Source organism: Rousettus aegyptiacus, unplaced genomic scaffold (genome assembly GCF_014176215.1).
Source record: "Rousettus aegyptiacus isolate mRouAeg1 unplaced genomic scaffold, mRouAeg1.p scaffold_m13_p_3, whole genome shotgun sequence".
Classification (NCBI taxonomy): Eukaryota; Metazoa; Chordata; class Mammalia; order Chiroptera; family Pteropodidae; genus Rousettus; species Rousettus aegyptiacus.
Window position 1 is genome coordinate 154,803,549 of NW_023416306.1, and position 26,396 is coordinate 154,829,944.

The 26,396-nt window shown below is 39.0% G+C and overlaps 3 protein-coding genes and 1 pseudogene across 3 annotated transcripts in view; 1 reads left to right on the forward strand and 3 right to left on the reverse strand.

Moving 5' to 3' along the window:
- Positions 1-673, reverse strand: part of TMED8 (transmembrane p24 trafficking protein family member 8) — a 31,932-nt gene extending 31,259 nt beyond the window's left edge. Inside the window, exon 1 of the mRNA XM_016156615.2 lies at positions 243-673. Within this exon, the coding sequence (XP_016012101.2) occupies positions 243-648 (406 nt within the window). The 5' untranslated portion in view covers positions 649-673. The remainder of the gene's footprint in view (positions 1-242) is intronic.
- Positions 674-13,207, forward strand: SAMD15 (sterile alpha motif domain containing 15). The gene is made up of 3 exons (XM_016156598.2): positions 674-2,805; positions 3,715-3,813; positions 10,378-13,207. The coding sequence occupies exons 1-3, from the start codon at positions 709-711 to the stop codon at positions 10,612-10,614; spliced, it is 2,433 nt and encodes an 810-aa protein (XP_016012084.2). The 5' UTR covers positions 674-708; the 3' UTR covers positions 10,615-13,207.
- On the reverse strand, positions 12,812-23,699 carry NOXRED1 (NADP dependent oxidoreductase domain containing 1). The gene is made up of 6 exons (XM_016156593.2): positions 23,519-23,699; positions 21,628-21,824; positions 18,536-18,716; positions 17,800-17,951; positions 16,762-16,984; positions 12,812-13,021 (listed from the first exon to the last, which is right to left on the reverse strand). Exons 1-6 carry the CDS (start codon positions 23,671-23,673, stop codon positions 12,844-12,846), a joined length of 1,086 nt encoding a protein of 361 aa, XP_016012079.1. The 5' UTR covers positions 23,674-23,699; the 3' UTR covers positions 12,812-12,843.
- A 1,636-nt stretch (positions 23,700-25,335) lies between these two features.
- Positions 25,336-25,454, reverse strand: LOC118601473 (annotated as a pseudogene).
- Positions 25,455-26,396: the final 942 nt, after the last annotated feature.

The window sequence follows — 26,396 nt, forward strand, 5'->3', positions numbered from 1 at the left end:
GTAGAAAAAAACCTCCAGAGTAAACCAGGGCCTAGGGTGGGGTCAGGGGGGGCGGCGGGGGTCGCGGCCCGGGGTAGGGGGCCACAGAACAAGAGCGAAGACAGGGGCTCTGCGCGCGAAGGAGCTGCCCAGGCGGGGCCGCTCCGCCGGGGAGCGCGGAGCAGAGCGCCGCCGAGCCTGGCGCCAAGGTGCGGGGTCCTGAGGCAGGGCGGCGGGTGCGCCGGCGCCCCGGCCTTGCGTACCTGAAGCGGCCGCCTGGCTCCCCTCCACTCCCGGGCCGTCCCCGACGCCGCCCGCCTTCTGTCGGCGGGCCTCGGGGCTCCAGCAGCCCGGCCCCTCAGCCGCGCGCGGATCCGACATCTGCAGCCGTGCCGACAGCGCCTCCGCCGCCCGTCGCGAGTGGCTCCGGAAACAGCCGAACGCGGAGCGCCAGCGGCCGCGAGGCGCCGGGAAGAGCCGAGCGGAGCCCGTGGGCCGGAAGGAACAGCGCACCGCCCCCCGACGGGTCGCAGGGGCTCTGGCCGCCGGGGCTGAAGATATGGACGCCCGAAGGATCACCGCCCGCTTTTGGTCGCAGGTGTTTAAAGTAAGAGATAGAAAGAACAAATAAAACCTGGAGAAGATCCGGCCGGAAGTCGTGGTATCCATAGAGACGCTATCGGAAGTTGGGGTTGCTGGGAAGCTTGGGTGCGGGAGCTAATCTGCGTCATGGCTGAAGTCCCAGAAGATTACGATTCCGGCACGGATGAAGCTGAAAGCCTGGGCTTTGAGACACCACAACTGCCTGGACCTCTTGAAATATTTGAAGGTGCCAAATCAGACAAAATGTCAGAGGCGGGCCTGGAGCTGCTTGTAGAGACTGACCAAAAGCCACAACCAGAGACGAAGGAAGAGAACTTCGAAGAGGGGGCGCTAGAGAATGCTAAGTATGTACATCCACCCCTAACACCAAGGATGGGGTCCCAGGAAGAGGTTCCCAAGGAGTCAGAGGTAGACCTTTCTAGCGAGACTGAGCCAGGGATTCCCCAAGAGGTAAAGTCAGAGACATCCAGAGAGAACAGAGGAGAGCTTTTCAAGGACTTGAATGAAAAGCCGAAGGAGCCAGACTTAGAGCCACCAGAAGAGACCGAACCAGATGTTACAGAGGATGTACTTATAGAGTCAGCTAAGGAAGCAGATCCAGAGCTACCGAAGGAAACCAATTCTGAGGTTCCAAGAGCCACAGTCAGTGAGACAAGATTAGAGTTACTAGAGGAGAACCAGCCAGAGAACCCAGAGGAATCACTTGGAGCGCAAAATGAAGAGACAAGTCTAGAACCTCCAGAGGAGACCAAACCTGAATTTCCAAGTGAGAAACCAAAAAAGTCAATTGAAGAGGCAGATCTACAGTTACCAAAGGTGACCACATCAGAGTTTCCAGGGGAAACTCAAAGAAAGTCACCTGAGGAGAAAACGACAGAGCCATCTGAACAGACCATACTGGAGTTTATAGAGGAGAAACCAAGAAAGTCTACTGAGGCAGATCTAGAGCCTCCAGAAGAGACTAAGCCAGAGGTTCCACAGGAGGTAGGTCTAGAACCTTCAGAAGAGACTAAACCAGAGGAGGCAGGTCTTGAGCATCCAGAAGAAACTAAACCAGAGGAGACAGATCTCGGGCCTCCAGAAGAGACTAAACCAGAGGCTCCAGAGGAGGCAGGTCTCGGGCCTCCAGAAGAGACTAAACCAGAGGAGGCAGGTCTGGAGCCTCCAGAAGAGACTAAAGCAGAGGAGACAGGAAGAAAATTAACTGAGGAAGAAGGGATGGAACCATCTGAGCAGACTATACCAGACTTTCCAGACCAGAAACCAAGCAAGTCCACTGATGAGACACGAAGAAAGTCAACTGAGGAGAAAGTCCCAGAGCCATTAGAAGAAATCAAATCAGAGTTTCCTGAGGAAAAAAGAAAACCAATTGACGAAACATGTCTAGAGCCATCAGGAAAGACCAAACCAGAAATTCAAGAGGAGACACGAAGAAAGTCAACTGTGGAGAAAGTTCTAGAGCCACCAGAGGACACTAAAGCAGCAGTTCAAAAAGATAAGCAGAGAAAATCAGTTGAGACAGGACTGTCACCACCACAGAAGTCCAAACCAAAGGGCATACTAAGAGAGTCAACTGAAGAAAAAGGTCTAGAGCCTCCAGAACAGACTACACCAGAGTTTCCAAAGAAAGAACCAAAGACACGAAATAAATCAACTGAAGAAATACATCAGGTGCCACAACAGAAGACCAAACCAGAGGTTCAGAAGACACACATAGAGCCAACTAAGGAGAAAGAGCTAGAGTTATCAGATAAAGCCAAACTACTACAAAGAGAGACACATAAAGAATTTGCCAAGGAAGATAGTCCAGAAACAAGCAGGTTTAAGCATTTTGTAGACAAGGACAAACTAGAACATTCCAACTATCAGTCAAGAAAGTTGATAGAAGAAACTAGAAAGGTTTCAAAAGGTTCTACATTTGGGTCTCTCACAGTAAGTGAACTAGACTCAATAAGTACAGATTATGAGTTTTCAGAATCCCTAAAACTGTATGAGCTTCCTGATACCAGTAATGACATATATCCCTCAGAGTCTCAGAGGGATTTAAGAGACTCTATTAGTAAAAAGAAAGTTGTAGGTTTCTCCCTAGAACAGAAGGAACTGGTACATAAAGATAAAGAAGCCCAGCCAACAGATAGTATGGAGCTACAATTTGAGTATCTTAAATGGAGCCCAGAGAAAGTTGCAGAGTGGATTAGCGAGCTAGGCTTCCCTCAATACAAGGTATACAAAGATAACATTTTTTGAAATCATTCTCTCATCTTTCTACCTCTTATTCCTCTACCCTTACCTGAGCTCTTGCCTCTTCCTTACTAGAAGGAGTATAGAAAAGTCCTGGCCTGTGGTAGAGGTAACTTAGATTTTAATTTTGGTCTTTCCACTGATGTATATTTGTATTTTGGGAGAGGAAGGGAGAGTCAGTCACATTGTTTTTTCCTATTCATTGCAATGATAATACTTCTCTGCAATCTTTGAATAAATCCTACAAAATTTATATAGGCCTCTTCATAGAAAACTTTTTTTAAAAATAGATTTCATCCAAGGTAAACTTTTTGGTACTTTGTCAAACTGTTAGCTCCCTTAACTTTAACTTGTAATATCAATCTGAGGTGTCCCAAATATGTCATATGTATCATCAGTACCTAACAGCACTAATTTGAATATCCAATTAACCAAAAGTAGTTTTATTGAAAAGATAGAGTGAATCCTCTTACTTCATTGATGCCAACTATGTTCTTAGGCTACCACAAAACAACACAAGATCTGAAATCTTTGCAACTTCACACTTAAAAATGTAATTGAGGCCTGAAAGAAGCACTGGTTCTATCATGGCAAAAATAATTTAAGGAGCAGTATAAAATTTCATTAGGATCTTAGAGGAAAATATATGAAATTATTGGGATTATGGCTAAATGTAAATTTAACTTAAATTTAAAATTTTGCTCCGTGTAGAACTGGAGACAAACATGATTTATTCCTTCTTTCCCTCCCTCCCTCCTCCTTCCCTCCCTTCTTTCCTTCTCTCTCCTGCTTCTCACCTTCTTCCTTCCTCCCTCCCTCTTTCCCGCCTCCCTTTCTTCCTTCTTGCATTTGCCATACATCTTTTGAGTGGTGTTCTCATTGTACTGACAGGAGTGTTTTACTGCAAACTTCATCAGTGGCCAAAAACTCATCCATGTAAACTGCTCAAACCTCCCTCAGATGGGGATAACAGATTTTGAGGACATGAAGGTAAGTTGTGTATAAAGTTTCCCCGTAGAGCATTGTAACAATGCTACCGTCTGCCTTCAAATCAACCTCCTTTTTCCCCCCCGCAACCCCCAGCCTCCTATTTCTGTCAGTGGTGTTATATTCACAATCCCCCAGGCTCACAGTGGTTCATTCCTCTCTCTCCTTTGATCCCCACAAAGATTCCAAGAATTGTTATTTCCTCCTATAGCATCTGGTTTTCTCCATTCCCACTCGTTTAGACCTTTATCATTTTATACCTAGAACATGCCAGTAGCTTGTGTAGATAGGTAGGCCCTTTGGATTCAAGGGCACTGCTTTTAAACCCTCACCATCCAACCCTTTATACACTACTCAGAAACCTTTGGATCCCCTCTGCCTACAAGATAGTCTCAACTCCTTAGCTTAGGATTCAAGGCCCTCCACAAGTTTTCTCCACCATTCTCTCCTTCCACTCTTCTACATGAATCTTCTTCTCCAGCCTCACAGGTCTAACCCACACTGTTCCAAACCTGTCTTGCAGCTTTGTCCAGTTCCATCTCCTCCTGTATAACTAATATGAATCTTAATCATCCTTAGGACCCAGCTCAATTCTCATCACCCCATGAAGTTTTTCCTGACTTTCTCAGGCCACAGTAAACCCCTCCTCCCATGGTCTCATACATTTTATGTCTCTAACACCAATTTGGCACTTATATAATACCATCTGTGTTTTGCCTGCTTTGCTAAATAACTTGAAAACACATTACATTAACCTCTCTGGACCTCTTGTTTCACATACCTAATCTCATTTATATACTTTTCTTTAATACCTCTCACCCCGACACACCAGTGGTTTCATTCAGGATACTCTTGGCCATGAATGGTTCTGCCTCAAATGGTTCTCAAAACTTGATAGTCTCAGAATCAGGTGAAATTTTTAAAAAAAGATTCCTAGTCTTCATACTCCAGAGATTTTGATTCATTACGGCTAACGTAAACCCTGGAATTTTTTCCCTAGGTGACTCTTGATCAGGCATTAGGACCACATAATTCCATAAGTCATATGATTTAGAAAATAAGAAAATTATACTCATTAATACCTACGCCCCTTTCTTGGCAACAAGATATAAAGAGATCCTGTAAATTATTATTAAACACTTAGTTCTAAGTGAACATTTAAACTCTTGAATTCTACTAATAGTTATCTTCTCTGAGTGCTTACTATGTGCTGGGCACTATCCATATATTATTTTACTTAATCCTCATTTTACAGAAGAGAAAACTGAGGCCTAGAAAGGTGAAGCAACTTATACAAGATTGTCCAGATTATAACATTAAGAGTCAGGAATCAAATCCATTTTGTGTGACTTTCCAATACATGCTCTATTTAAACTACTATCCTATATTACCTCTCTAAATAAGTAATTTTGTAAACTTGAACCTCCATATACATAATGTAGAAAAGGACCACTTATTACAAATTGCTATTTCAAACCATGCCTTCACTAGCTACCAAGTGCTACCAAATGCACATCTTATTCTTTTATGTTCAAAGATGCTACAACTGTGTTTATGAGCTCTAATTTTTACTTATGTTTATAGTGTACTGAATTTTCTAAATAAAAATAAAGAACAGAATTAGCAAAAAAGTAACTTGTCATCAAAATTGCTGAAACATTTAAGTATTCTTAATGTTACAGCTTATTATCATTGGAAAGCATTTTTAAGAGTCTGTCAATTCATTTTGCTTCCTTGACATTCTAATTCCAAAAGCACACTACCAGTATGCAATAATAAAAATTCCATTTATGCTTCTTCTGGTCTTGCAAGAAACAAGCCTTTAAAATCTTCTGAAATCCTCAAGACTAAATGATGAACCCAGTGGTCTATACTTACATCCCAAGAAGTTTGAATAAGCAAACTTTAGAATGCTTATTATCAAAGTCACCAGACAAATGTGGCTTCTCTCTGAGGACACTAGAGTAATGTAAAGATCAAGACATTCAAAGGTACATTAGGTAAGCTTTGCTTGACACCTAAGTCTACATATAAAAGCTGATTATACACTATGACACAGGTTACTTTTTAGAGAGCATATATGAACTTAAGTATGCTATAGTTACCTTCCTCACTGATATATTGTGCATTTTTAATCCCACCATTGAAATTACAGCACCTACTACATCTACAATTTATCCCATAACAATACCTAAGCAATGTAGTCATCTTTTTCCATTGCTCTCTCTCCCATACCATTACTCGTGGGCTTTGGGAGAGGGGGAGAAGTGGGGAAAGAGCAGGTTGCTTGAGAGTACAGAATTCTGGATATGCTGCTAAGAAACTGAACCACATTTGAACTGTGCACCCCGTTTACAAGCCTTGCAGTTAATTTATTGTCAGTTTCTATTTTCTTCAACTTCCTTTTACTTCCTTAATTTAGCAATTACTCATGCTTCATCTGCAGAAATAACTCACCTTTCCCTTTGCCCTTCATACAACATACTGAGATGACAGAGAAGAGCTGAATGTATAGATGAGACTGGTGAGGCGTGCATGAGGAAAGAGGCACTAATTCTTTTCATCTGGCCAGGGGAGCTCTTGAAACCAATATCCTGTCCTTCCCACTTGTACTGATGCATCATTATCTTGTAAAAAGGGGCGAAAAGTCAATCTTATTTATTCCAGGAACAAACTAGACAAGATAGCATTACACTTGCTTCAGTTTTCTCTCTTAGAATATAATTCTCAAAATATTTTTAACTATTCTCTCCATCAAGTGAATAAAAGAACTCTGTGATAAATATTTAGAGAACATAGATAAATTGTTTTTTCCTTTTGTATGCATGATTGCATATTACAAAATATCGCCTTATAAGCTTTATACTATCTCAGCAATTTGACTACCCTTGCTTTGTTGCAAACTATTTAAATAGCACAAATTCATAACATCAGCAATTATCACTAGACAAAATGTTTTATTTTTACTTTTAATTTTCAAATAATTTTAGTTTTACATAAGAGTTGCAAGGTAGAACAGAGAGTTCCTGTGTACTCTTTACCCAGCTTTCTCTAATGTTAACATCTTATGTAACCATGGTCCATATGTCAAAACTAAGAGATCAACATCAGTACAGCACTATTAAACAAACCACAGACTTTATTCCAATTTCTGCAGTTTTTCCACTGATGTCCTTTTTTTGTCCCAGGATCCAATCAGGGGTACCAGCTTGCATTTGGCTGTCATGTTTCCTTGGTCTCCTCCAATATGTGACAGCTTCTTGATCTTTCTTTGTCTTTCATAACCTTGACACTTTGAAGGTATTTTGTAGATTTCCCTCAATTTTAGTTTTGTGTTTTTCCCAAGATATTATGCTTTCAGTGTTAGACTATCACAGAGGTGATGAGCCCTTCTTACCTCATGCCATCAACAGAAATTATTACTGTAGGTATTAACCTTGATTACTTGGTTAAAGTGGAAGAAACTCTGCCAGGTTTCTTCACTATAAAATTACTGTGCTTCCCTTTTCATAGTCTGTTCATTAGAATTGAGTTACTAAGTCCAGCTCACACTCAAAGGGAATTAAGCTCCACCTCCTAGAGGAAGGGCTATCCAAGATGTTATGGACATAGAGTAAAACTACCACAGTAATAAATAAACTGGAGGAGATAGTTTGAGGATATACAGATATCCTGTTTCTCCTTAAAGTTTTGCCCACTAATTTTAGCATTCATCAGTAGACCTTGCCTGCAGCAGTTATTACTATGTTGTCTTAATAATGATTTTCTATTTCCCTCATTTCTTCCATGTTTAATTGGAATTCTTCTTAAGGAATTCTTTATGCTTAATTGTCCTTTCGCCTCCATTTGGGAGCTCTTTTACATTGGTTCCTGTGTCCTTTTGTCATGGTCCCCTTATTTCCTTTAGTTCTCTTTGGCACTATGAGTTCATACTGATATCTCTGACTCTAGTCCAGCAATACAGGGTTCATTCTAGACTTCCTACCCTTCTAATTCCCTACCCTGCCTTTGCTTCTTTATAACTTTGTTCTCTGACAGTGAGAAATCTGGCTCTCCCTATCTATAAATATGTATCCCTATGAGGAACATAAGGATTTACCCAAAATATACCATGTTTATGTACAGTTATTTTTGTCTTTAGCCTTACACCACCTAGACAAAGCACTGTTTTTCATAGTTAAAGTTATTTGGGTCAGCTTTCTTCCATATGAGATTATGTCTTACTCTGTAATCCAGTTAGATTCTATTTGTCACAGTTTATATTCCATCATAGGTTCCCACAAAATCCTGGCTTTAAAAAAAATTGCATACAGTAATTTGTAGCATACAGTTCTATGAGTTTTGATAAATGCAGAGTCATGTATCCACTACCACAGAACTATACAGAATAATTCTATCACCCTAATATTTTCTCTGTATCCTCTTTGTAGTCAGCCCATCCTCCAACTCAATTCCTGGCAACCACTAATCTGTGTTTTGTCCCTATAGTTTTGCCTTTTCCATAATGTCACATATATGGAATCAAATAATATGTAGCCTTTGAGCATGGCTTTTCCCTCAGCAAAATGCATTTAAAATTAATCCATGTTGTTATGTGAACCAACAAGCATATTTTAAGGAAACTATACATCTGTTTTAATAATGGTAGTTTAGATGATTCATATTTGAACCACAACAATTATGTCTTCAGGTTTAATTAAAGTAAATTATTGGTTCCAATTAAGCAAATGCGCATAGTTATTTACCATAAAGTAACTAAACAGTGTGTAATAAATTGATAATGATGAAGCAAAACCATCAGTAGTTTACCAATAAAAGCAAAAATAGCAGCCTTTGAAAACCATGATCAACACAAAATACAATAATTATATAATTTTTTAGAATCTTCTTGAAAACTATAGGCATTACAAATACCTGTCTGAGACTATGTGAAGTAGGTGCTCTGCAGTGATGCCAAGCATTGAGTATGGGCCACCAACTTAGAATGTAGAATTAAGAATTTTTAGAAAATTCTAATTTTAATCTTCATAAATACCTATTTTTAATAATCCTTAGTAACTCAAGTCAGTTACTAATAATTTTCTCTAAGTCTTAAGCAAAAATAAAGTCTATTGCTTGTTATTAATCAGAACTAATGAAAGAACTCACAGTTTACATTAATTCATAGTCTACCAGAGATCATTGTGGTCCACTGATGAACCTCAGACATACCTTAAGAATCACAGGATTAGAGGAGGAATGGTTGGATTGTATTTCCTGATTTCACATATAGCCAATCACTTTATAACACTTTGAATTTCTTCATTAAAATATTAAACAGTACAGGACTCTGTTGGCCTGCAGTAGACACAGAGTTCTTTTGGTTACTAGTGAATGTGTCTATGACTACAAGGTCCCTCCTGGAGGCTACATCCATGCACTTCAGTGAATTTGTGAAATAACTTTTTCTGGTAAGGACATTCAAAAGGGGAGTCTGGGCGAGGTGCTGACCAAGGTGTTCAATGTAGCAGCATCAGTTATAAATGAAAATTCTTTAGAGCCACCTATGGTAATTTGGACCTCAACTCTTAGAAAACCTCAATTGCTACAAACCTCAATTAGTATTCTCATTGGGTATGTAAGACAATTATGTAGACTCTATCTTTCAGCTACAAATTGTCTCTAGAGTCTAAACAAAACCAGTTCAAGTAAGATTTAAGAAGAAAGATATCTTGCCTATCTAAAATGCATTGCTAATGGGCTGTTTTGCATCAGGTTTCGAATTGTCAATGGCATGAATTTTATAGCCTTGTAACTGTAGCCAATTGTTTTAAAATAAAAAATAATAATAATCCATTCCACATACTCCTTAGGCTGTTTTCTAACAGTAATTTCATGGACTGTATACTCATCTAGATGCAGAATATGAATTCAAATAGCAGTGTTAATAACAGACCTATGATTAAAATTAAATTTGAAATTAGAATTTTTAATCTGGGATATCAAGTGGCATGGTGCTCATCGACTACAATTATGTTTTAGAGACACTGAAAATTGTGACAAAGCATGTTTTAAAAGAATATACAAGTATAGGTATTAATAAAACAACTCGAACTTTATTGTCTGTTTTTTAGTGTTCGATGTTTATTTTTAGTCAACGAATAACTGTTTGAGTAATAATTTTTTTCTCAGTTGCAGATTAACTGAGCCCCTTATAGGCAAGTTAGTTATTAACCTTCCCAGAGATAATCATGGCTCCTAATCTGAACATATTATCTGCTCATGTGATTGGTCAGATTGCTCAGCCAAAAGAAAGAAATGAATCCATTTGTGGCCCTCTAATGCAAGAGGCTAGAAACATCTGTTGAGACTTTTTTAAAAAGATAAATCATGTGATGTTTCTTTTAAGAACTTTGTTTTGATAAGGCCAGGCTAGTAAATTTTCAAAGAGTTATTTCATTATTTTATTTTCCCATAGAAATAACTTAAGGGGTTAATATTCAAGAGGCCCAGGAAACGAAGTAAAACTGCTTTGATTTAGTTGTATTTTCAGGTTAGTCCCATTAAAAAATTATCCTTGTATTTCAGGTAATTTCTCGGCACACGCGAGAGCTTCTGGGAATTGAAGAGCCATTATTTAGTCGCAGCATCAGCCTTCCCTATAGAGACAATATCGGCTTATTTTTAGAGCGAAAAAGTCATACTGGGGTAAAATCTGATTCCTTGACATTGTCTGAATTTGTGCAAGTAGCAGGATTACAGGATTATGATCCAAAAATAACTGCCCCTGAAGACAATGAGGCAGTATATTACACTGAGCCATAAGGAAAAGCCATTTCACTTAGCTTGAAAAATCCAACTAAATTACTTGGGGGAAGAAGAGTGGGCTTTTACGGGTGTTTTTCTCCTCTTCATTAAGAATCAGAGTTAAAACTGCTGGCTCTATTCCTAGTTCTATTACTGACTCACAGCACCTTCCCTTTATTTGTGTTTCAATTTAGCCCCTCGTTAAAACAAAGATAGCAATATTTCTTTTTCTGGGTAATTGTAAAAATTCCTGATAAATTCTAGTAGTGCATCTGGTAGTAGGAACATGTTGGGAAAATAGAATTAAAAAGTAAAATCTGTTGCCAACCCAGATAATCCTCTCCGAAAATGCAGAAAAAGAAACAGTTTTATTATTGAATCAGTATTAAATCAGACTGTGAGGCACATTGCAGGCAAGCCACTGAAGAGATTGCAAAGACAAAGAAATCTCACCCTTTTATATAGCCAGGCAGACACAGTGCATTATTTGTGGGCTATCTATATCCAAAGGAAAAATAAAACTTCTCATATCTCTATGACAAGTAGGAAGTTAATACTTGGAGCCCGGCACTTAAGCTAAACTCCCACAGATTCAGGGAGACAAGGTACCATCCTCCTGGATGCTCACATTTCAGAAATGACTCCAAGGTCCCTCCAAAAGACAGTCCTGGGATATAAACTCAGCAGAAGGTTTTTCTGCTTTTTAAAAGATTTACATACATCTCAAAAACAGAGAAGAAGGATTTAAATTACAAATTTTCTAAAGAAAATGTTTTGAGAAAAAGAAACAGGGAAGTTCTCTTTCCCTTTTGGCATCAGAGAAAAATTTTTTAAAATAATTTTTTAGATTTGTATTTATCCTCACAAACAGCATGGCTTATAGAAGTACCATGAAGTACAGACTGTGGAGTACGGTCTGGGGTTTGTTTACAAGGCTCTTTTATTTGGTACCTTCCAGACATTTATAAAATGAAATTCAGGCCAGGGTCCACCCATGACTGAACTGCTCAAAAGAAATTACAAAATACTTCTCATTGCTTGAATAACTCCAGTTCCTCTTTAGTTTTACAGATTTAAATTCTTTTTCTTCCCAGTCTGACTTCTTAATCCTAAAAACTACTATAGGGCATAATCCAGAAGAACAGTGATGCACCCTGTCCAGTTCCCTACACCTGAATGAATAGTCAAAGGAATACATTTCTTTCTTTTTCTACTGAGAGAAGGGACAGTGCCTCAAATTAGCATTCATACCGAGTGTTACTATTTGATGATGAACCTAATTTTTTTCCCTAAGTTGGACTAATAGAAGTCTATCTCAAACTATCCAATACCATTGAGTTTCCCTGGCTCACAAATATGCAAGAAAGAAAAATGTAATTTTTTATTCACTCAAGACCATGTTCATTTACTTATGTAGCAAATGTTTTTGTTAAAAGCACTTTAACATTTAATACACAATGGTTCTCTTTAATGATAGAGTATAATCAGTCAGTCACCCTTTCCCAACTTGATGGTCACTGCTGTTGTTCTCTATATAATTGACAAAATTATTTGCAAAACAAAGAAAACAAATTTGCACTATAGGAATAAGATCTATATTTTATAAATTACTTTTAGCCATTTAATATAAATATCAGCTATTAATGTTTTTATGGTTTAAAATGCTTTACCTTTTTTTAGTTTTTAGTTTTTTGTTTTTGGGTTTTTTTTTGGCGGGGGTTAAATGCTTTAAATGGAAACAACTTTAAATAAGATAGTACCAGAAAACATATATAGCTAAAGTAAGCATGAAATGAGTCATAATTAAATTGTTTACCACACATTTTACTCCTCTAGCTAAAATAATAGGAAAATAAAGCTATCATTTGTCAGCTACATACTGCTACAGGAAAAGACGCTATGATATGTAACTCTAATAATGACATTATAACGTCTTGAATTTAGCTTTTAGAAGAGAGCTAATTTGTATTAAAAAGGCTTTCCTGGGGAAGCAGCTTGCTTAAATTTGTCAAGTTATGTAATTTCATTTTGGTACTTCCAAAAGCCAGATGCACAAAAATATACCAATGTAAAGGACCTCTTGTTTTATTCTAATTTTAAAGAGCTATCAGTACAATGTTCTAATTCCTTAGTGCCTAACCTATGGCAGACACCATACAGTCACATGTTTCTCACTGTCATTTGTGATAACCAGAGCACAACCATTATAGAGGAAGGAAAAAAATCCTGGGTCCTGAGCTCTCTCTCTTACTGGGGAGGAGAACCCGTGGAAACCACTGGCTGTTGTTCTTTGGTTAGGGAGATGCCGAATAAGTCACAGTATCGATGGGTAAGGTGGTCCTGGAGCACAGTACTGGTTAAGAGACGCTGGCTAAAGGGAGTTTCCCTGAGTTGAACAGCAGTCAGGTCAAACCAGGGGAAAGGCCTGGGGTGGGGAAAAAAAACAACAAAAAAAACACTGTTACTTTTTTGTCTGTTCAATACATCCAATTTGGCTGTAAATATTTCCTCTAAAGAAAGTTTTCTCTACTTGGAAATAAGTGTCTTCACTTTCTATGTCAAACTAATTAAAATTCATAGTGAAATTAAAAACTCAGCTGAAACTATTCAATATGTGGATTTAATTGTACTTACGAGTTTTCACATTTATGTACATTTCTCTAAGTGATTTTAGGGAGGAATTCATAATTAGAGAATGATTATAATAAGGACATTGACATCCTTTTCAGTATATTTTCCTTGAATTTAGAAAGAGAATACATAAGAGGATCATGGACATTAAGAATGGAAGAGATCTCATTTCTTTTAAGATATCTTCTTTTTTAAAAAAGATATTCTCTTCAACTCTATGGGGAAAGAAGTATAAATTAATCTGTCCACGAATATCTTGCAGTTTAGCAAATGATAAAAATCACTTCAGATTGGCAGGAAAAGGATTGGCTGTTCTCTAGTGTCATAACAATTGGCTTTCAAAAATGAATAAATAAAAGATATTAAAAATCCTAAATTGATTAAAGATTTAAATATTTAAAAAAGAAAATCCTAAAAGAAAATGTAGAATTTTGGGATGAAGAAGGTCTTTAAGATTTGAAACCCTGAAGTTATAAAGAAGTTATTTGACAATTTTGACTGCAAAAATTAGAATCATCTGAACAGCAAGATACCAAAAAGGAAGAGAAATAATATGAAAAATATTTCCAGTACACAAAAAAATTTCTTACTGATAACCTCCTTCGAAACGATAAACAGTCCAAACAAAAAACAGGCAAAGAAACAAAATGAGAATGAGAGAGAACACAAGAACAACGAGTTTAGAAGCTGTAAAGAATATGGATGGGTACTAACACTGAGCCATCTACATCACAGAACCCACCGAAGACTCCGGAAGTATGGGGCCAAGTACATCTGGAAGTGGGGTAAGATGGAGCTCGAAAGAGGATGATGGGTTAAAAACCTTAAAAAGGAGAGGGACCCTCCCAGGACCCTACCCAACACTGCACAATCAGGAGACAGTCCCTCCTCCTCCCCAAGAAAAGTTTATTCTCTGGGGAGGGTTAAACAAAGGGTCTCTGGACGGGGGGGGGGGGGGGGGGGGGGACAATGTGTACTGTTGAGTGCAGGGATATGCTGTAAAAGGGGGAAATATAGTGAACAAATATAAACTGAATGATAAAACTACCTCTCTCCCTACACATACACACAAAGCTTGCTTTCCCCAAGTTGGGTCCCAAAGATTTAAAGATACCAATAGTCAGAGTTTTCCAAGGAAACAGCTGACCCAATCACTCTGTAGTAAAGACCACATAGCAAACAAGGGATTTCCAAGCAGCTTTTTAGTAAAAAGGATCTTAAATATGAGTGGTCAAGGTTCTCCATACACTTGAAGAAAGCCTCTGAAGTGAATGATAGAGACCAAAACAAATGATTGGAAAACAACTTGGGAGAAACAGGCTCATCAGAAAAGAAAAAAAAAAATGCTATCATTCATATTCTCAAAGGGATAAGAGATGCTATTGCATAGTGAAATGACAAGAGGATGTTACATAAAAAAAGGAATATTTGGAGGCTAAAAAAAAATCTTTGAAAATCAGAATATACCAAAAATGAAAATATGCTCAAAATACGATAGCAAAAACACTGCAGTTGAGGAACTCTCTGAACAGAGCAAAAGACAAAGATACTAAAATAGGAGAGAGAAATAAAATAAGATTAATCCAGGAGGTCCAACATTTGACTAATGAGATATTAAGAAAGAGAGAATAGAGAAAACAGGAGGAGAGAAATCATCGAAGATGTAATCGGAGAACTTGACATCTAGGTTGAGAAGGACCACAATGTTCTGTTTCTTTTATGAGTGGCAGTTTCTTGGGTATTTGCTTTACCATAATTCATTAAACAATATTTATGAATTTATGGAATATAACTTTCCTGTATATATATTTTATAGTATCTTTTTAAGAAAACAAAATCCCAAGTGCCCAACACAGTGAATTAAAACAGATTCACATGATTACACATAAAATTTCAGGATACAAAAGGCAAAAGATTCTATAATCTTCCAGAGAAAAAAGAAACAGATTCAACAAAGGGTGAATTTAAAAAGAATGGTACTGTACATCTCAACAGAAGCTCTAAAGGCAGAAAAGGCAGTGCAACAATGCCTTCAAAATTCTGAGGAAAAATTATTTTTAACCTAGAATTCTATGCCTGGCTATGTTCTCAATAAAATATTAGGTTAGAATAAAAACATTTTCAGACATATTCTCTAAAAATTACTTCCTATGTGCCCTTTTCTAAGGAAGCTACCGGAAGAGGACATGATCCTCTACAGTGAAGGGGTGAGGAAGAGGGACCCAGAAAGAGATCCAACATAAGAGAGAGGTGAAGGGGATCCCAGGGTAACGGGGAAGGGAAATCCCCAAAGTGAAAGTGTGTCACGGCTATTGGTGATTACTCAGAATAAGGAAGAATCAAGGACTCCTTCCAGGGTTCTGGCTTGAACAACCTGGTGAAAAAGCTTGTAAGTGGATAAGAAACACTGGAAGAGCAGGTATGAGAACAGGTGTGCTTTTGGACATGAGAATAAGCGGAGATGGTGAATACGAACACAGAACCGACATCAGGGCTAGAGTTACAGAGTCAGTGCTGTCAGTGTAAAGATGGCAAAGTGGAAAAGATCACCCAGGAACAAAGTGTAAAGTGAAAAGGAAAGAAGGCCTGAGACAGAGCCCTGAAAACTCCTAGACTTAAGGGTAGGGCAGAAGAGGAACTGACAAATGAGGAACTAGAGAGACGGGGAGAAATGAGAACGTGAGGGCATGATGAAAGCTAAGATAAGAGACTGCTTCAAGAAGGATGGCATGTTCAATAGTCAAGGAAAAAAAAAATTTGAAAGTGGCTGGTGAATTTAGGGACAAGGAAGGGCACTGATGACAAGGGCAGCAATTTTCCCTATTAGATTATCAAAGATTAAAATGATTGCTCTTATAATTTTGAAGCTATAGAGCAATGGCACTCTCATACTCTGTTAGAAACGAAACTAAGCCCCATGTTCTCAATAAGCAATTTGGGGATACCTGTCAAACATAAAATACATATAACCTCTGACCCAGAAATATTATTCTAGCCATTCAACAGAAATAGTGGTATAAGTATGCAAAGTAAGCACAATAATGTTCAATGCAGACCTTTATGTAAAATTCGGTGCAGGGGAAACTACCTCAGCATCAAGAGGAAATACTGATGAATAAATTTAATTAAATAAATATAGTCAATGGATGCCTATGCAGTTGCTCATACATGAAATAGATATTATTATACTAACACAGAATGAATCCATGACATAGTAAGTGAAAATGCACTATATATAGTTCCTATGTTTCTAAAAGGTGTATCAGAGATAGACATGCATACACATTATAATGACAGCATAAATATATGTGTGTAAATGTATAGATTAAAAGACAAAAATATAAAAACAATTAGAGGTAAAGTCTTTGAAATGGTATTTGAGGAACAAATGAGGGCTTTCATTCTTCCATAGGTTGAATTTTTTACAAGAATGTATTTTTATAAATTTTTCAAGATAACCTGACAGGAAAAGAGCAGGCATCTGCCAAGACAACAGTGTGGGAGAAGTGAGATTGGCCAGCTGTCATACCTTACCTTTCCTGAGACAGGTTATTAGCATAGACTTCGCTGACAAAATCTTGTAATTTAAATTTTGGGCAAGATTCTCCATCTTTCTCACAGCCCTCGAAGTGCACAGAGAGGAACAGGTCATTCAGAAGCTGCAGCGCGCCCGGGTGGGGCATGTTCATTGCTGTGCAGATGTTTAGCACTGCATAGAATACTCCCTCCAGCCACTTGATATTGAGGGTTATTCCCCCTGCACACCAATGACAAGGGAAATAACAGTTAGCACAACAAAAAAGGTTTGCACGGAACCTGGGACAAACCCCCACACCTTTTTTCCCAGACAGGTTGGGCATATGAACCTCGAAGTAAGCAAACACTCCTCCTTCCTAGGCCAAAAACCCTGTTTGTGCCCTTAAGGCACATCATGTATTAACTCCGCCACAGGAGGACAGGTATGGCTAGTGTGGGCATTGCTAACGGCAAAAGCATCTCTAAGGAATCTCTAGAATGGTTCTTGCCAAGAAGGAGAAGGGACTAGGGAAAACTATAAGATTAGAGCAGGCAAAACCATTTCGTCCCAGATGCTTCCACCTTCCTGTTTCAATAGGCTCTCCCCTCTGGTAGTCTCCGGTTCATCCCTATTTCAGCTTTTCCTAACAAGGACATCTTTTTGCCACCATAACTGTTCCCACACAAAACCTAAATAGCTGAGTAAAGTACAGCATAGGGAATATAGCTGATAATATTGTAATAACTATTTATAGTGTCAGGTGGGTACTAACTTGTCAGAATGATCACTTCATAAGTTATATAAATGTCTAATCACTATGTTGTACATCTGAAACTAATATAATATTGTATGACAACTGAAAAAATTAAAAAATAAAAATAAAATATGAAAAACCTACCTAAATGGCTGAGAATGTATCTAGCTTGTACTACCCCCACACCCACCCAAACTTACACACACACACACCAAAACACGCACAGAGAAATTTAATAAGATACTAACAGGCCAAGAGAAAGGTAATTTTCAAAAGTGCCAAAAATAGGGTAAGGCATTACCAGCAGGATCGTAGGGGCAGGTAGCCTGAAGAATCACAGGATCTTGGAGAGCAGCTACAATTTCTTTATTGGCCCCCCAGATGTTGGCAAAACCTTCAAAACACTGATACTGAGGGCGCAAGATACTGTTGTATTTCAATAGGAGTTTCAACCTGCAAGTAAAGCCACCAAGACAGGGAGTACAGGGTCAGGACTGGAAGAAACCGCTGAGTTCACGTCCAACCCCACAGACCCCTGCACAGCTCTTCTCAAGGGGCAAACGTGGGTGTAGGTCAGTGCTGAGGGCACCACTTATCGCTTGAACTGTTCAGCCATCTGCCTAACACACACTCACTGAATGTTATCACTTGCTGGGCACTGAGCTAGACACTAGGGGTACAAAAATAATATTCAACACATGTTCTCAATCACTCTTCATGGTGTTGACTGGTGTTTCCCTTCTCGCTGATACACAAGGGGAACACGAGTCAGCTTCAAGCAGTAGAAGGCAATGCTCTATTGCAGTTCTAAACATTTGCACATCAAAGAAAAGGTCCCACCAGCAAGTGTGGTTTTCAAGTGGGGAAGACACAATCGGAAGGGCCAGCTGTGTTCTTCGGTAGGCGAAGCTGCTTCCACCTTACTACGGGGAACAGCCAGCTCCAAGAGGTAGGAGCTGGGTGGAAGTGGGAGGCAGAAGCCAGAGCTGAGGAGACCAAGCAGTTCTGCCAATTCTATGCTCACCCTAAAAAGATACCTGGGTATTGGGACAGCAGCTACAAAGCTGTACACAATGCAGGCTTTTGCAAGGTTGGTTTGAATTTCTGAGCAGATATTAGACAGCTGAGATGGCAGGCAGCAGAGGAAGATCACGTTGGCCCAATCCGCCAGATAAGAGTTATGATAAAAACACTGGATTCCCAGTTTCTGGAACTCATCTGGGAAGAAAAAAGGGAGACAGAAAGATCACAGTATGAAGGAGTTTGACCTGAACATCACCTGTGGGGAGAGGATGACAATTATATTATCTCAAGTCTTGGTGCCACATAAATCAGAAGGGATATCCTCATGCCTTCTAAAATCCACACAACAATGCCCTACCCTCACTACTAAAGCAGCTGGTGCCACCACAGTAGTGCTTGAGATGATAGTTCATCTTTATCTTACTTTCAGACCAAATGCTAGAATTTTTCAGATTTTTCTTAGGAAGAAAATAATCCGAAAGAAGCCTTCTGCTCCAATTTACTGAAGCCTTATCATGTGCAAAGTACTTTATATGCATTTATCTAAGGGAATCCTCACAAGGACCTTATGAGGCAGAGACAATATAATTTCTATATTATAGATGAGGAAACCGAGGTGTCAAAAATTTATGTTATGAGGCCAGAGTTACACAGCTAACTGGCTTGAGTTGGTAGGAAAAACTGAGAGTGGAAGAGTATAGGGCAGATATTGGGAGAAGTTTGGGAAAATATACTTAAGTTTCTGTCAAGTATACACAATTTAATGTTAAGATATTTATAAAGGTGGAGAGAAATGTGATAAAGCAGGTAGTTGTATAAAAACACCCCTTGGTAGTAAATCACTTGGTTGCACTTATTGTAACATATATTTTCAAAAGCGAAAATGTAAATATGGTAGTACGTTGTATTATTGAAAAAGAGAATATTAGACATTAGAGAGGTCACTTCTTATCTTAACCATCAAGAGCACATGATAAGTTTGATGTTGAGATTATCTGGGTTCTCAAGTACTTCCAGGTAGGAAGTTTGGAAAACATGCACATCCATCCTTCTTTTCATATGTGCTTCTCAGAAGTACATAGATGCTGAGCATTTTGAATTCTTGCTTCCTTACACAAGCAATATGCAATGGTATTCAAAAATGTAACTTTATTATTAATACACATATTGCTTCCCAAATAATATATATACTTTATTGAAATATCATATATACTAGTCCTCTTGATGAGATTTTTTAAATTTGCCTAGAGTTGGTAAGATTTTTTAAAGCTTCCTTAATAAAGAAAGAACATTTGCAAATAAGTAAGAAAAATATAGACACTCCAACAGGAAAAATTAGACAAAAAGAACTCAAAAAATAGAAATAGAAATATACCTATAAAAAATACTCAACTATTCTAGTGATCAGTGAAAGCTGTATAAAAATGAGAAAAAATTTAAAAGCATATTAAAATAGCGATTTAAAAAAAAAGATGCCTAGAATTGACAAGAATGTAGAGAAATGGATGTTCTTACACAATCCTGGTGAAAGCTTACACCCGAACTACCTTTTTTGAAAGTCAATTTGAAAAAATGCATTAGAAGTTTCTTTAAAAATCAAATATACCTACCATGTGACCCATCAATCTCACTCCCAGGTGTACACCCAAGAAAAATTAAAGTATTCATTCACACTAATATTTGTACACAAATGTTCATAGCAGCTTTATTCATAACAGCCAAAAACTAGAAACAACTTGAATGTCTTTCAACAGATGAATTAACTGTGGAATGCTAATGCAATGAATACTACTCAGAAACAAAAAGGATATCAATACATGAAACGACATGGATACATCTCAAAATAATTGTATGAAGTGAAAGGAGTCAGACCAAACAAAAGTACAAACTGTATAATTCTATTTGTATAAAATTCTAGAAAATGCAAACTAATCAATGATGACAGATCAGATCAGTGGTTTCCTGGCCGGGGAACAGACAGACTGCAGGGAGGTAGAGAGATAGGAATTACAAGGAACCTTTGGAGGTGATGGATAAGTTCATTACTTTGACAGTGTTGGCAATTTCACAGGTGTATACATGTGTCAAAACATCAAATTGAGTACTTTAAAAATGTGCAGTTTATTCCATACAAATATCTTAATAAAGCTACACCTATTGACAGGGTAATTTTATTTTTTGAGTTATGTGCAAGGAAATCCAACTAAATAAAGCACAGTTACATAAATTATCATATAGCCATACTTTGTAATACTATATAACTTTAAAATCATGACTTTGAAAAATGTTAAATAATATGAGAATATGCTCATAATACATTCAGTGAAAAAGGCAGAATATAAACAATTTGGTATAGTGTCAGTTACTGATATAATCTGAGATAATCAGAAAAAAAAATAGAAAGGAAATGATAACCCTGGTAAGGGAATTATAGGTAGTTATTATTTACTTCCCTATAGAGCGATTTTATAAATTTTCTGTAGTATGCATATATTATTTTACATTTTTAAAAATTGTTGAAGCATAATTTACATACAGTGCAACACACAGATCTGAAGTACATAGTCTGCTCATTTTTAACAAATATATATATCCATGTAACTCACAATCTCTTTCAAGATATAGAACATTTCTACCTCCTTGAAAGTTCCCTCAGGCCCCTTCTCAGTCAGTCTCCCCAGAAGCAACCATTACGGTTTTTATTGCTATAAAATAGTAAATGAAATCATTACAAAACATTTTTAAAAATTCATTAAATGTTATTTTTAAAAGCACAAGGCCAAATGTTTGGAACTGGTTAACACCCACCAGACTCTAACTAGTCCATTTAAAAAGTCTGAACTCTGTTTGGAAAGCTTCTCTGTATCAAAGACCCAGAAAGATGTCTCACCGCCACGGGCACAGGAAGGAGAGATGGCTATAAAACATTTAAGTGGAAAAGAAAGTTGCTTTAAGGAACAAGTTAAAAAACCATCTTCCTAGCTTTTCTCGGAGCTAGCAAGCTGAGAACTCAGCATGCTGCACACAAGGATTCCCCTCCAACATGGCCCCATCAACACCTAAAGAGCGCAACTAAGCCCCCTTTCTGCCACATACAGCTCCTCACCCAGGGCCTCTGGCCTCCGAGTGGAGATCCGCAGCTTCTGAACAGGGATGGGGACAAGCCGAAGCAGTACACGAGCCAGCTGCTTCCCGAGGTGGCCGCCTCCGATGATGCCCACCTTGAGCTCATCATCATCAGGAATGTTGTCAAGAGATCTACTCAAAGGACGTCTGGAAGTTTCCTTCTTAGGTAATGATTTCCTGGAGAATGAACACACAGACGCATACATAAATATACACACTCACTGTGGAGCTCTTAATGACTGTTAACCTCTGACGTTCTCTGCTTTAACTTCCTCATGTGGCACCTTCAGTACTTCAGAGACAAGGCATTCCAATTATATACCACTTATCCAGCATCACTAGGGAAGGAAATGTTCCCGAGTGAATTTTCCAGAAAGTAAAGCATACTCCTTCAAAGGACAAAATCTTGTTTAAAACATCTTTTAATGAACTTTTTTGTTACATGTGTTGTGCATTTCCCTGCCTTCTTAAACACAAGGTCTGAATATTCAACCAGTTCTTTAAGTCGGAACCATCATTGTGAACGGCTGCTGTTATACACACCCTGGAACACTGTTGGCCTGTTCCTTGTTTCCTGTGCACTCTTCCTGATGGCAAATTTCCATTGCCATCTGGATGAGCACACCCTCTCCTGCCATATACCCCATACACTACTCTTTCTAGTTTGCTATTTTAGTTCTGCACAGATCCAGGAAACCAAGTAACTTAGCTTTTTTTCAAACATATGATTTATAAAAGTAAATGATTTATAAGGGAAAACAGGCCTGAAAAACTGAAGATCAAGGATCCTCTCTTTCCAGAGGTTCATTTACTGTTGGTTCTGGATGTGTTCCCTTGGCCCAAGATGAACAAAATCTGATCCCTGAATGCATAAGGCATTTTTTATGTTGTTATATGACATCCTTATACTTGCTCTGTGTTTCTGTAAAAATTGGAGTTTTTAAAATTAAAGCTCCCTATAAGTATCACAAGCCACATTCTGTTTAAGGCTTCTTTCTCTCTTGGTTGAAAAGAGTGTTTTCTCATGGTGCCTGATCCTTCCAAACATAAAATGCCTCCTGGAAGTTTCATGTATTGGTTTTTCACCACTCTTGGATGTAACCAATAGGTCTGTGCATCCTTATCAGTCAGCCAATCAGCAAACTCATTGAGCAGCCTGCTTCCTTGGGTATACACTGTATCCACAACACGTTCAATCAGATCTGGTCCCACCATTGAGGAGTTAATCTAATTTCAGAGAAAAGAAACCTTAGAAGTAGACATGAGAGGTGGACCAATGCTCCAAGAATGACCTAGAGTTACAGAATGCAGGCGCTTAGTCCTAGGTACCTGGCTCTTATATGCCCCTTATTTAAGTTTCTGAAGCCACACAAAGATATCAGAAGCCAGGACTATACTTAAAGCTTCTTTGCAAATCAGTATTCAAGCAACTCATCTGGCCATAGGGGGACCCCCAAAGTCCCAGGTAGCTTTTCTGTGAAGGAGCATTCCACTACTAGCACAGCCCCCAAATGAGGCTGACCCTATTTTCAGCCAATAGCCATGGAATGGCTAGACGTTAGTAGCTGTGGAAGACAAGCTGGTCCTCTTGATGAGTGAATGAATGAATATATGAATGAATTAATCATCTAATCAAGCTACCCACTGAAAGGAAATCGCCACTAATCCATGCTTTATTACAAACCCACAGCCAAAGGACCCTGGTATACATTTTCTTTGTGTTTTTTAGACCAGGAGTAATTGACTGTGGGTTGGAAAAGGTAGAAAGACAATCCCCTTGCCAAAGTTATCCTCCAATATAAAAAGTTTAAGTCATTTAGGTTCTCCACAGTGAGTTTCTTCTCCATCTGTCTGACTCTGAACTAGCTTACCTCAAATTACAGAGGAGCTTGCAGAAGAAGGTTGCATGGGCACAGGCCTTGATCATAAGCCCCCGAGAACGACCCTGCAAATACAGCCAGCTACGGTCTTCCTCTTCCATTCCATACTCAAACTCCAGAGATTCAAGGCCCTCTAGTAAGTCCATTCCTAAGCCACCATCTCTTGCAGTGACAGATAACAATCAATTTTGCTCCTGTCCTAGAAGAAGAGGGAATCAATGCCCAAGTGTGTGCCTGAGCCGCAAGCTCTCATGGTGGTGGGCTTTAGCACCTCACCCCTCCCTGCTCTGAACTTGCAGCTCTCCTCCACTTCTTTGTCTCAGCACGAGTCCTGGAGGACTCCTAAGCACTGACTGACCATGAATTGAGAATACCCGAATTCGTGAAAAACCTGAACAAAAATCCAAAGTAACATTCCTCCACACAGGCTACAGGCTCTTCTTTCGGCAAGTGCCACTCACACTAGCAGTGGGTTTCATGGGTGCTCTGAGGCCGGGACCCCCTCACTCCCATTCCCTTCTAAATTTCAGAAATAGGACTGAACACTGAGACCGTGTTCCAAAGAAATTCTTCCCTTTCACTAAACTGTGTTCCCCACAGGTAGAGAAGAGATAAAATTAAATATCATGGCCCCTTGTGTAGAACAGGGACATCTAAATTTTAGAAAATGAAGCCAGAGAGGTATAAGCCCATCTACATAGATTTCTCACCACCCCAACCAAAAAGATGGCTCCGCTTCTCATTACTTCTGGTCCCCAAGGGTAATAACTACATTCCCAGGGAGAATTACCCAAGAAAGTTGTCATTATGACTCATTAGCTACACGATTACTTCAGTCTCAGAGTCTTAAAGGGGCCAGCCTCACTTAGAGGCTTTCCCCACCTGCAACGTAAGGACACGAATTCCTTTCACTACTTCTTATTACTGCACAAGGGCAGTGTGGGACCCTCTTTTCCCAACAGAAAGTTCCGGATTTTTTTTTTTTTTTTTTTTTTTGCAGACTGGAACATCATATAGATCTTAGCCATACACATGGAGTTTTCAAAACTCTTATTTTTGTGCTCAAGAAATCAATGAATAAGATAAGTTCTGGGGATCTAATGCACATTACGGTAACTATAGTTAATAACACTGTTATTGTATTGTATACCTGAAATTTGCTAAGAGTAGATCTTAAGTGTTTTTACCACACACACACAAAAAGGTAACTTTGAAATGATAGACATGTTATTTAACTTGATTGTAGTAATCATTTCACAATGTCTATCAAAATATCACGTTGTACACCTTGATACATACAAGTTATTTGTCAATTATACCTAAATAAAACTGGGGAAAATGATATTTAAAATTCTATTGTATAGCAATGGTGAAATTGAGATCAGATCTTGAAACCACTTGTCTCTAATCTGCATTTAACTTAAAAAAGGTTTTTACTGAGGTGAAATTCACATAACATAGCCAATTGAAAGTGAACAATTCAGTATGTTCACAATGCTGTGCACCCTCCTCTACCCTTCTCTAGCTCAAAACAGTCTCATTCCCCACAAAGGAAACCTGCACCCATTATGGAGTTACTCCCACCCCCCAATCAGTTCCTGGAAACCACCGATCTGCTTTTCCTCTCCATAGAGTTACCTTTTCTGGATATTGCATATAAATGGAATCATTCGATCTGTGACTTTTCATGCCTGGCTTCTCCAATCCCTTTTATAGGATGGCTGCATCACTCTCTCTCTTGTTTTGTTTTGTTTTACTTCTGTGGTTTCAGTACTTGTCTTGGTGATTCTTTTTTTCTTTTTTTTTTACACCTACAGCACCTGGTCTTCCTAGGTGGTCTCCCCACCAAGTACTAACCAGATCCGACCCTGCTTAGCTTCCGAGATCAGACGAGAGCGGGTACATTCAGAGTGGCCTGGCTGCAGACTCTCGATCTCTTTAAAAGCAGTCTCCAGCACTTGAAGAAGAGTGTGGAAGTTCTCATGAAGTCTAAGAAGCACTTCCTTAGACCAACACAGTGGGTAGATAGTTCAACCTAATGTCGCAGAGTGATATTTCCTGATCTGAAGGAGGAGCTCCGAATGTCCCAGCTCAGCATGACCAATACAGCACAGGTTAACCTGCATGAGCATGGACTCCAGGCCCATCCTTCATTTCCTCATTCTCAAAAAATGGGGATCCAGTGGTTCGTGGCTTCATTACATGTTAAGTAGGTTAGACTGACCTACGTTTTCTTTCTCTGTATGTATCTGATTAGGGTGTGCCACAAGAGAAATTTTTGTATAAGATCTGGAGGGTGGAAGTGAAGTGACAACCAGCGTGTGTTTATTCTTGTGAGGTTGGGGCAGCCACTTCGGTTGTCTGTGGTGATTCTGCTGGTGAGGGGCAGCAGCTGGGCCTGCAGCTGCTATACCTTCCCCTGCACCTTCCTGCAGCTTTTCACACTCTTGGGCCAGGTCTGTGTTCAGCTCTGTGAGACAGGCCGCCAGCTGGCTTCTCCTGCAGGACACCCACTTCAAGACTGGAGGCAGTAAGAGCTGACACAGGTTCCAATACCTTCCCATGGGCTCCAGCTTGTCTTTTCTCTCCCCTCACTTTGTACCCATCTTGCCTCCCCCACCGTCCGCCCCATGGATTTCCAGCTCTACCACCGGCCATGCAGACAACCCTCCAGAGATTGTTTAACCAACCGCAATTCTTGAGGAAGGTCAAACTCCTGTAATGAATCCCACATACAGATTAGATAGAAACGCAGACTATGTATTCCCAGTGGTCTGCTCCTCTAAATGAACCCTGGCTCATACACTAACTTAAAGTTACCACTGTTATTTGAAGACCAGCCAATAATTTTAGCACAATTTAGCAAATT

Coding starts and splice junctions, on each gene's coding strand:
- SAMD15 (XM_016156598.2), top strand. CDS start 709: ATGGCTGAAGTCCCAGAAGATTACGATTCCGGCACGGATGAAGCTGAA. Junction 2,806..3,714: donor TAGGCTTCCCTCAATACAAG/GTATACAAAGAT, acceptor TTGTACTGACAG/GAGTGTTTTACTGCAAACTT. Junction 3,814..10,377: donor CAGATTTTGAGGACATGAAG/GTAAGTTGTGTA, acceptor CTTGTATTTCAG/GTAATTTCTCGGCACACGCG.
- NOXRED1 (XM_016156593.2), bottom strand. CDS start 23,673: ATGGACTTACTAGAGGGCCTTGAATCTCTGGAGTTTGAGTATGGAATG. Junction 21,825..23,518: donor AAGCTCCTCTGTAATTTGAG/GTAAGCTAGTTC, acceptor TTCATTCTCCAG/GAAATCATTACCTAAGAAGG. Junction 16,985..17,799: donor CTGCCCCTACGATCCTGCTG/GTAATGCCTTAC, acceptor ATTGGTGTGCAG/GGGGAATAACCCTCAATATC.